Here is an 11091-nt window from a genome sequence, read left to right on the forward strand (position 1 = left end):
GCCACCTTAGGTGTACGTGGCTGGCGCCTTAGCCGGTTGAGCTATAGGCGCCGTGCCTGATTTTTGTATCTCTTGTGTATTGTTTTGTATTTCATCCCTTTCTTACACAAAAGGGAGTGTTATCACATGCACTGTTCCATACCTTGACTTTTCATTTAATCTCTTGAAGATCATTCCAAATCTGTCCGTGGAGACATCCCTTGTTCTTTTTTATAGCTCAATAGCCATTTAAAATTTTATTATAGAATTTTCCAAATATTTGTAACATTAGAGAGAATAATGAACGCTCCTGCAGCCATCACTGAGCCTCAAGATTGCCACCTTCAGCCAATCTGCAACAGCATTTTGGAATCTGGCCACAAAGGTTTGAGTGATGCAGTGACCAGGGAGCATGGAGCGGTGGGAACTTTCAGTACAAGGACCATAAAAGCAGGGACTTCACTGTTGGAAGACAAGCAAATTCTCCTTTCCTCCATGCCTCTATCTGCCCAATTATCTGAGTATTCACCTCTTGCCAGGCACCGGGGCACACAGCATTCACGGCTTTACCTTTGCTCACAAGGACTTAGAGACACTAGTGGTCTCAGCCCAATGTGTGGGCAGAGGTTACAGGTGCTGAAACATTATCCCAGAGGCAACAGAGTGCTGAGAGCAGAGAAAGGAGCAACTAGGCGTCCTGGGGGTTGGGAAGGGATTTTGAACACCTGAGCTGCATCTTCAGGGTATTTCATGTACAAAGCTGGGACTTGGATGAATCCTGATGTCATCACCCAAGATCAGAACTCTAGGAGGAGAGACGGAGATGTGTGAGTGGGTCAGAGGATGTGGAGAGCATTCAGTTGTTTTTTTTTTGTTGTTGCAGTTTGGCTGGGACCAGGTTTGAACCTGCCAACCTCAGTATATGGGTCCAGCACCCTTGTCACTGAGCCACAGGCACCACCTAAGAGCATTAAGTTTGGACAGACTGAGCTCTCCTGGTGAGCAGGCACAACTTTTGTCCCCAGTGCCTGGGACATCCAATCTCAACAATTGTTGACACACAGTGGCCCATCCTCAATGGGGCTCAGGTGGGCAGGCACCATTTTACAGAGGATTAAAGGAAAGTGGCCAGTTTCTCAGGCCTATAATTCCAGCACTTTGGAAGACAAAGGTGGGAGGTTGGTTTGAAGCCAGTTCAAGACCAGCCTGGGTAACATAGTAAGACCCAATCTCTATACCCCTCCTCCCCCAGAAAAACAAAACCCAGGTAAAATTCAGAGGGATTAAAGACCCTGATTGAACTCGCGAGGCTTCTTAGGTGGAACAGCTCTTGCAGCCCGGGCTGCCCAGCTCTAAGCCTGTGTTAACTAACTCCCTGGGAACCTCACTACTGGGGCCCAGAGCAGGGTGAAGGGCAGAGGGAAGAGACCTGCCCACGGTGTGCACCTCCCGCCAAAGAGCCCCAGATGGGGAGAAGGCCTTGAGTTTGCTTCTTTCCTTGGTCCAAAACAAGAACACTGACCAACAACAAACACTCGTAGAGTATCTTACAGTTTATGAAGCTTTTGCATGAATCATCTTCCTCACAACCATCTAAGGAAGCTTTATTTCTGTGATATGACAGAGAAGGAAAACAGACTTACAGAGGTTAAGGGCCCTACACAACTTGTTTTAGACTGGGTCTGCAGACATGGGGGCCCACTGTACATTTGCTCTTTCCACTGAGCCACACTGCCTTCCACAGAGCCTCCGCAGTGGTGCCCTTGGATAATGAGAGGGGCACCCAGGGACTGCAGAGCAAAAAGCCTTTTTGTAGGCCACTTAGGGATGAGCGGCAGCAGCCCCTCACCAGAGATGCAGAGTCCCACCTCCTCCTGAAGTGCTTGGTGTATAGAAGGGGGAACAGGGCAGGTGGATTCAAATTTTTACTTTGAGGACCTCAGGGGAAGAGTTCATTATAGCCCTCAGGTCACACAACAGCACCAGGAGCAACTTCAGGACCCATCTAAGCTTTACCTGCTCCACAGAAACAACACAGCCCGGCTTCCTTCTCTGACACTCAGCCCTTCCAGGGAATGGAGAGAAGAGCCGCCAAAGACCAAGAAAGGTAAAAAAGGTCCCCTCTGGCCTTTCAGGCTGGTGGTGGCTGGGAAACCTGTTTTGGCCTTAGGAGGCAGTGGCTGCTGGTGCTGCCTAGGGGCTGCTGTGGGGCAGAGATAACACACAGAGGAAGGGTGGGGTGGCAGGCGCCCTCCCAGGAGCAGGGCTTTCCCGTAAACAATAAGCGGCCCAGCAGCGGAGGTGATTCATCCCTCATTGCTCTGCTCCTGCTGACCACGCTCAGGGGCACTTAGGGGCTGGGACAGCCTTGGCCAGGCACAGATGGCTCCCCTCCCTATGCAAGTCTGGATCTCACTCCGGCCCTCCTGGTAACTGGCTCAACTTCAAAAGCCTGGGTGTGTCTAAGAAGTGGTCTGGTGTAGGGAGTGTCAAGTGCACCCAAGGGAGTAGAGGCCCCTGCTTTTGCTGAGAACTGGCTGGGTTTTGGGATCAGGGCAGGAGATGGGGAAGTATGGGGTCTCACTCCTCCCTGGGATCCCACCTGCCCCTGTAAGAGGAGCACACTGAGAATGACATGGTGACTTCACTGGCCACCCCTCCGAGCAGAGCCCCAGGCTTCTGTCACCACACTGGCAGTAATCCCAACTGAGAAGATGGAGGGAGTGACACTTGAGCTTTTGAATTTGCCTAAAAACAGACCGTAAGAGGCCAATGCTCCTGAGATGCCAGGGTATGAGAACGTGGCTCTTTTAATAGGGCAAGAGACTCTGTGAGTGGTGCATGGATGCTGTCCACAGTGCCCTCCTGTGCTGCACTGTCCTTCTAGCTGGAATGCTGCATGGCAGCTGCTTTCAGGGAGCAGGTCCCTGCATCTGGGGAGCAGGTCCCAGTCCTAAAATATACAAAGTGGTGCCTCCCAGTGGGCAGCGTCACTGGGCCACACAGTCCTTTCAAGTCCCAGGGCAGCTCCTCATGTCACTGCTTGGCCTTCTTCACAATTGTGCCCACAGCAGAGATGACAGTGGTCTTGGAGCCACTGGCACTGGTGGTAACTGTGACGACAGCTGGCAAGGTGGCTGTGGTGGTGAGGATGGTGGGCTGGGCTATCGTGGTCACTGGGATGGCTGAGTCCCACTTGCTCTTTCTCTTTTGGGCATCTGGAGATAAAGTGAGAAAGAAGTCAGGGTCATGGCCAATTGGAGAGCAGCACCCTTCAATCCCTGCAGGCTGCTGGCAAGCCCTGGCCCAGAAGGCCTGAAGGCCCAAGGGGCAGCCAGTGAACTGAGTCCCACCCCAGACTCCAATGGTGGTTCTTAAAGTCTTAGCTCAGGAAAGAGCAAGACCAGGCCTCGGCCCAGAGCCATGTGGTATCTTGTCCCCCAAACAAGCTAGGGACACCCCTTGTTCCATCTGTGGTGTGGCGGGAAGCAGAGCCTCGTGGAGCTAGAACTAGCCGCTTTCTACCTGCAACAGCTGTGCTGGCGGTGGTGGTAGTGGTGGCCGTGGCATTGGTTGTAGTGCCTTTCTTGGTGCCCGTCACAAACTCAATCTGGAAGGCAAGAGGGAGGAGAGTCAGACCTGGGCAAAGCTGTGCATCCACGTTCTTTTACCATTATCTGCTCCCAGGGGACAGGAGTTAGGCACTATACAAAGGAGCCATTAAAAATCAACTCTGCTGTGATGTCTGGGGGAAGGAGAAGTATCTAATAAGAGCCCAAGGGGGCTTTTAACCACTCAAGGAAAAGCTTTCCAAACAGCATCGGGTCCCTCCCAGCATCACCTGGTCTCTGCACACGCTCAGCACCCCCCTGTCCACCTCCCACCTCACATGCCCAGAACTGTTTGGCCAGGCCCCTCCTCCTCACACCCAGGAGGAGGTGGTGCCCACCCGCACAGGGGAAGGACAGCTCCAGTCCCCAGGGGCTGCAGACACGTCCCTGCAACAAGCCTGGGGTTTGGAAGGGAGAGGGAAAGAAAGAGAAGGGAGATTCAATCAAGGGTTAAGAATGAGAAACCCCAATTATCGTTTTCACCAGCTCCCACCTTCCTGGCCCACCAAGCCAGCACCTGTGAGAAGGCTGCCAGCACATGTAGACTCTACAGCCCCTCTGCTTGGAGTGAGAAGAGTGGTCTAGAGGGCACAGCTACTCAAGGAGGTCAGGCCCAACCAGAGTTGGGGGAGCCAGTGTCCTGGTGCCTGGTGCTCTCCCTTGCTCGGAGATTCTGGTCACAAAGGCACATTGTCCAGAGACACTGTTTGGTCTCACGGCCAAATTGATGCTACCTAAAGGGTCTAGACCATGGGTCCTCAAACTTTTTAATCAGGGGGCCAGTTCACTGTCCCTCAGATTGTTGAATGGCCGGACTGTGGGCCCCGGGCTGCTAAGCAAGACAGGCAGCGGTGGCAAAAATACCCGGCGGGCCAGATAAATGTCCTAGGCGGGCTGCATGTGGGCCGTAGTTTGAGGATGCCTGGTCTAAACCATGCTGCTCAGGAAGATGTAGCCCTTAGGGTCCTAAAATGAGGAGTCACTCAGCCACTGGACACAGGACTTATAGGGTAGCACCCAGGCAGGTAGCTGAGGTCAGATCTGGAAGCCAAAAATTCATAAGATTGGGGCAAGCTGGGGGCCAGCACTCTCAGAAGGAAAACATCTCAGTCCTGTCAGGCCAGGGAGGGCACTGATGACCCACCCAAAAGAGACAAAGATACCAGGGCTCTGCAGTGGCAAGAGAGTGGAAGATACAATGTGGGAAACCACAAGACGCCAAGAATGAAGCAGAGGCAAGAGGCCACAGGCCCAGCAGCCTGGTCAATGCAGGAGGCCCAGGGCAGGGCAGCAGGCAGGATCCCCACATTGCACGCATCTGCCTTTTCCAGCTAGGAGGTCTGTCATCACTTACTTTGGTTCGCTCCTTTTTGGCCTTTTCCAATTTATCCATTTCAATCTTCTGGGCCTTGGCTACAAAGACAAGATAAACTGTTAACAAAAGCTCAGAAGCAGTTCTGGGCCAAGAAAGCCTGGTCCCCTCACTGCTCTGATACCTGCGTTCTTTTCCACAGACTGGAGGCCCTCACAGGCTTATTGTCCTTTTGCACTAGGTGAAATGAAGTGCTGTTCCCTTGTTAGCATGGAGCAGGGGTCTGAGGGATGCTAGTCCTCTGTCTGAATAATCAGCTGCCCCCAGTTCCAGCTCACTACTGCCTTGCAGGAAAGCAGTGTGGACTACCTTCCCACTGAGCAAGAGAAGTTAGAATTACAAATTTTATGTAAAATGTTATCAACTCACACAAATTTAAAGAAGACAAAACTCATATAGGCCAAATAAAACACCTCTGTAGAGTAGGCTCTGGCCTCATGGCCTAGGGATTAGACCCTTGGACATTCCCCCCAGTTCTCCCTAACAGGTCCCTGAGGAATAGGCTATGCTCTTGCTCGCCTTGGAACCCAGGCCCCTCTGCCCAGGGCATTCTGCCCACACCCCTTCAAGTCCCAGTGCAGCCTTCCCATCCCTTTGGCCAGGTTAGGAGACCCCGCTTGCCAGAGAGTCCCCCTGTACCTGGCAACTCCCACTGCTCATTGATACTCTGACCCTATCATAAGGTTTGCTATGTCATAAGCCTTATATGTCAGGGATAGGCATCTGTCTTGTTGGTGACTATACCCAGTCCCTTGGACATGGCCTGATTTAGAGGACACCCTGAAATATGTGTCACCTGAATGACTGACTAGATGGGAACATGGACGGGTGGGTGGGTGGGTGGGTGGGGAGGTGGAAGGATACCTAATGCCTCATAATAGGAGTCCTCAGACCAGCCATGGGGGTCAAACATATCCTGAAAAAGGAAGTTAAATAGCTGTAGTCAGTGGGGACAATCAGATGACAAACAACTTTGAAACCCAAGTCTCTTATGCCAGTCTTCCCATGTTTCCTCACTCCTGACAACACAGGGGCTCAAGTTGACATCCGTAGTCTCTAGCCAAGGGGTAACTAGCAAGCTATTAAGAACACAAGAGCAATAAAGTACTTGTTTAGCAGTGCCAGGGTGGTCTGCAGGAGCAGGGAGCCCAACCAGTTAGGAGCCAGGGACTAGGTCTGTCACTAGAATCATTTTTTTTTGTTTTTGGAGACAGTCTCTCACTCTGTTACCCTGGGTAGAGTGCCCTGGTGACATAGCTCACAACAGCTTGAGCAATCCTCTGGCCTGGGCCTCCTAAGTAACTGGGACTACAGGTGCCTACCACGACGCCCAGCTATTTTTTCATTTTTAGTAGAGATGGAGTCTTGCTCTTGCTCAGGATGGTCTCAAACTCGTGAGCTCTGGCGGTCCACTTTCTTCAGCCTCCCAGAGTGCTAGGATTACTGGTATGAGCCTCTGTGCCAGGCCTGTCACTGGTATTTCTTTACTATACTATTTCAGAATAGAAGGGACTCAAACAAAAGAGATGGGCACTGTGTTTTACAACCAGCTGTGCTGCTACACAGGGCTTTCTGTGGCTGCAGGGTTAAACCTCACAGAGCAAGACCAGCACCCTGGGGACCCCATCACCTTTTAGTCTCTGCAGGCAGGACATACCTTTGGATAGTTGGTGCCGAGCTCATCAATGGCACAGAACTGGATCAGTTTCTCATAGATGCTGAAAGTGGAACAGCATAGATATTGAGCAGGCATTCCCCCTGTCCCTTTCATAAACCTTTCCACCCAGCTCACTTATTCTAAGGAGGCTTCCTGATGGGAGGCCCAACCCTCCTAGGCAGATTCAACTGCTAGCCAGGGGCCAGAAAAAGTATGGGGTCAAGGTGATGGCTGCCTTTTGCATCTTATCTGGATGTCTCTGACCTTTAGTCTGCATGGCCAAGTGTGGTAGGCTGGGCCAAAGTAGGTCTTTACTGTCACATGCCACCCTCTTTCCTAGGTAAGTGTCACTGGATTGAGCAGTAGGCAGAATAAGACCCAGACACAGCTCTGGTCCTCAACTTCTCATCAGTATGGAAAAACCAACTTTTTAGAACTGGAAGGAGAACCTAAAGGGATTGTGTAGTCTGATTCTCCCATTGTATAGATGAGGAAATTGAGGCCTTAACAGGTTATGAGCTTTGGCAGAGAGCAAGACTGGTTCCCCAAATCTAGTCCAGGTGTCTCAGCTTCCACTCTACATAGCCTGGATATTAAACAGCAAACTTCTGGCTGGGTTAACACATCCTGCTGTGTTTAGTAGGGACTTAGTGTAATGACAAGTCTAGGTGATGGTTCCTTTGGGCTTTAGTGGTATCTGAGCTGGGCCTCTTCTCACCACCTCCCTGGGGGTACCTGGTCCCTGGGCCAACATGAATAACAACTCAACTGACTCTACAAGCTCATGAGAAACTCACCTGGGGTTTCGAAATTCTTTCTTCCTTTGGATAATGTAGTTCATATCCATTCCCTCTTTTATCTTTCGCTCATAAAGCTTCTGAATCTTGTCCTATGGAAGAAGAAAAGAGTATGTATATGACAGACCTGATCACTGTCTGAGCCTACGGTCATGAGAGTTGTATGGAGCATGAAGGTGAGGCCCCAGAGCCATATGAAGCCTACCTCTAGCTGAATTCTTTCTCAACTAGCCTTTGTTCAGAGTTGTGTACAAGCAAGATAAACCAAGTCTGTTTTCACCGTTGATCCCTGCTGGCTCCCTTTGGAGGATTAGTCCATTGAGTAGTAAAAAGGCCACGGCAGAGAAGCCGCGGGGCAGATGAGAAACAAGCCCCCACCTGGCTAATCAGCTCCTGGATCACCCAAAGAACAGCTCAATGCATTATAGCTGATATGCAGGGACTGATGTTGGTTTTCTATTAACATGGGCTAAGTCCTCAGATCTGTGAGTCATGGAGACGTGGGAAGGGCTACGTCCTTTTAGAGGAAGGCTGGAGTAGAGTTTTGTGGGTTTAGTCTCTCAGATTTCCTAGAATGTCATTTGTTGGAAGTTTGTCAAGGGTCAAGAGCTCATTTCTCATTAAAACTCCCCCATAGGTTGCTGCCCAGATCTTCACTGGGAAACTGGAGAATGACCTGGCAGGGACCCAGGCTTACCTACTGTGGCCAAAGCCACAGATGTCCTCAGGAAGGGGGTCCTGCCCAGCCCACGGAGATGAGGCCCAAAGTAAATGGCATCAGTGTTGACACTGCCAACATCAATGAAGAGGTCCAAAGCACCCAAGTTTCCAAACGAAGCCACCTCTGAGAAGAGTAGTCTTACTCAGGAAGGTGGGTGCCCACCAGTGCAAGATCCCACTGCAACTCTCCCCTCAGTGGTGGTTAACTTTCCAGATTCTCCAGAAGGAAAACATTTGGGACACTTTACTTCTAAGAAGAGGTGCGCTGGGCTGGAGGTCCCACGTGACCCCCTTTAGGAAATATCAGGAGAGGTGATCCACTCTCCATGTCAGAAGGCCAGATCTTTCTACTGAGATGGGCTGGATGTAGCACTCAATTGCAGAGAGAGATCTGTAGAGCAATTAATTTGGGAAGAGAGAAGCCAAGTATGACAAACTGCTTTCCTCAATGTTCTATCTTCAAAGGTACTGGACAGAAGCCTTATATAGGAAGCATGGCAACCTGGGGCAAACCCAGATCTTACAGACAACTTGGCTGTGTCTCCTGGGCCATTAGATCAGTTCTACCACCTCAGATGAACTAAAATGTTTGCTCAAATGTCATGGCTTCTACCATTAGTATTATCTAAAAAGGAGAAAGAATATTCTGAATTCAAAGGCTGAGTGGTTGGTTGTCTCTGCCTGGCAGATTGCTGTAGTTCTTCTTACAGGCTGGAGCTTGTCATCTGGCGTGAAGGGTGATGTGATCCTGGAGGGTAGTGGCAGGTAGACAACTCAGCGAAGGGAGGAGACTTCCGGGAAAGAAAGAGAAATCTGCTGTGTCCCCAGTCCTGTTTCTGGCCCTCCCCAGCCTGCTGCATTCCTCAGCCCCAGGTCCCATTAGTCATCCATCCGTTAGGGTGGTACCACTGGCTTGCTGTGTAGCCAGAGGCAACCAATGGGAGCTCTAGAATCAAAAACAGAGCAGGGTGCCATAGAGGCTGAAATCCTAGCTGTCCCCTAAGGGAGTAACTTCACTAAAAGCTCCAAATCTCTGGGATTTCAAAACCCCAGATCAGGTCTGTAAGATTTTGTTAGGCAAGAAGCTACTGAATTGGGATTTTAAGGATATTAGGGTAGGAATTTTATACATATAAATGCTTATGTTTTTGCATTTCTATAATTTGCTTATTTTATATTCAGAAAGTCCCTCAGTTCCTTAGCAAAATTCTGAGAAGTTCCCATTCTGTCAGCTGGGCCATGTAGAAAAGATCAGGACAAGGCTGGGCGCAGTGGCTCATGCCTGTAATCCCAAAGGCAGGTGGATTGCTTGAGTTTATTAGTTTGAGACCAACCTGAGCCAGAGCAAGACCCTGCCTCTAAAAATAGCTGGGTGTCATGGCAGGCGCCTACAGTCCTAGTTACTTGGGAGGCCGAGGCAAGAGAATCTCTTAAGCCCAAGAGTTTGAGGTTGCTGTGAGTTATGATGCTATAGGACTCTACCCAGGGTGACAAAGTGAGACTCTATCTCAAAAAAAAGAAAAGAAAACGAAAAAAACCAAAAAAGATCAGGGCCTCACTGAGAGTACGCTGGGGGCCTCTGGAGCAGGACATGGAATATGTGGGTGTGGCAGTGGGTAAATGAACCAATTCCCAAGATCAGGGTAATGGAGGTAAGCAGGTGGTGGGCTCTTCCCCAGCCAGCAGTTTCCTTATAGAAGTCTTGGATCCTCTCCCTGCCATGGCCTCCTAAAGGTAAGACCGAAGCAAACACCTAGCCCCCAGCTACCTAACCTGCCTGGGTCTCAACAGCTGAGCCTTGGGCTTACTTGTAAGTGATTTGAACACCTGCCAGGGGGTTCTGGTGGGATCTTGATTTCATCAGGTGACATGTTCCGGACTCTTTCAGAAAAGGAGGCTGTTGAGAGAACAGATGGAAAATTCTGTTGGTGAGGGGTTGGGACAGGGGATAGACATGGACAATAAACAAACAAGCAGGGTGGTACCTATGGCTCAAGGAGTAGGGCAGTGGCTCCATATACCAAAGGTAGCAGGTTTAAACCTGGCCCCGGCCAAAAACTGTCAAAAACAAAACAAAACAAAACAACCCCCAAGCACACGGGAAGTTTCTGGGGGAGGGGGGAATACATGCTATGAAAACAGTAACAAGGTGTTCAGGAGCATCTTGAGAGGTGTCATCTCAGTTGAGATCAAATAACCAGAGAGAGTCAGTCATGTGCCAACTTGGGGGAAGAGTTCAGGCAGAAGGTAAGAATGTAAAGAACACATACCGCCAAGTCAGAGTGTTGACATTTAAGGAAAGAGTCTGTCTGCAATGTGCTGGAGAATGTTTAATAACTCACTGGAGGGGTGTGTGTGGGGGGAGGAGGAGCCATGGTCGTAGCATTTGCCAGTTCCCATGGTGTAAATTCTTGCACTGTGGACAATTTTAAGTAATCAGTGTTAACTCCCTGGACCCAAGGTCAGGAAGAGATGTGTGCAATCAGCTTTCGATGTGACCAGCTTTAAGACTCTGGAACGGAGAGGTGCTCAGTGCTACCCTTATTTTTTTGAGATAGAGTCTCACTATGTTGCCCTCGGTAGAGTGCTGTGATGCCATTGCTCATAGCAACCTCAAACTCTACTCTTGGGCTTAAGAGGTTCTCTTGCCTCGGACTCCCAAGTAGCTGGGACTATAGGCACCTGCCACAACACCCACCTAGTTTTTGGTTGTAGCTGTCATTGCTGTTTGGCAAGCCTGGGCTGGGCTCAAACCCGGCAGCTCTGGTGCATGTGGCTGGCACCCTAGCAGCTGAGCTATAGGCGCTGAGCCAGTGCCACCCTTCTTAGGCTGACCTGCCTAGGCTACAGGGGAAAGAGTCCAGGGTTTCCGAGGTTCGGGGTCCCAAACCACAAGGTCCAAAAACTGCCTTGTGCATAAATGACACTTAAAAAACATGACTTTTTTTTTTTTTT

General features: G+C 50.3%; 1 protein-coding gene across 1 annotated transcript in view; it reads right to left on the bottom strand.

The window, feature by feature from the left end:
- Window positions 1-2758: 2758 nt before the first annotated feature.
- Window positions 2759-11091, bottom strand: part of SAP30BP (SAP30 binding protein) — a 46041-nt gene continuing 37708 nt past the window's right edge. Inside the window, exons 4-10 of the mRNA XM_023511196.1 lie at window positions 9945-10033; window positions 7417-7508; window positions 6620-6680; window positions 5827-5878; window positions 4945-5003; window positions 3505-3589; window positions 2759-3197 (exon numbers count right to left, since the gene is read on the bottom strand). Coding sequence (XP_023366964.1) covers window positions 3016-3197; window positions 3505-3589; window positions 4945-5003; window positions 5827-5878; window positions 6620-6680; window positions 7417-7508; window positions 9945-10033 — 620 coding nt within the window. The 3' untranslated portion in view covers window positions 2759-3015. The remainder of the gene's footprint in view (window positions 3198-3504; window positions 3590-4944; window positions 5004-5826; window positions 5879-6619; window positions 6681-7416; window positions 7509-9944; window positions 10034-11091) is intronic.

This window comes from Otolemur garnettii, unplaced genomic scaffold, assembly GCF_000181295.1.
Source record: "Otolemur garnettii isolate 467f Iridium unplaced genomic scaffold, OtoGar3 scaffold00018, whole genome shotgun sequence".
Lineage (NCBI taxonomy): Eukaryota > Metazoa > Chordata > Mammalia > Primates > Galagidae > Otolemur > Otolemur garnettii.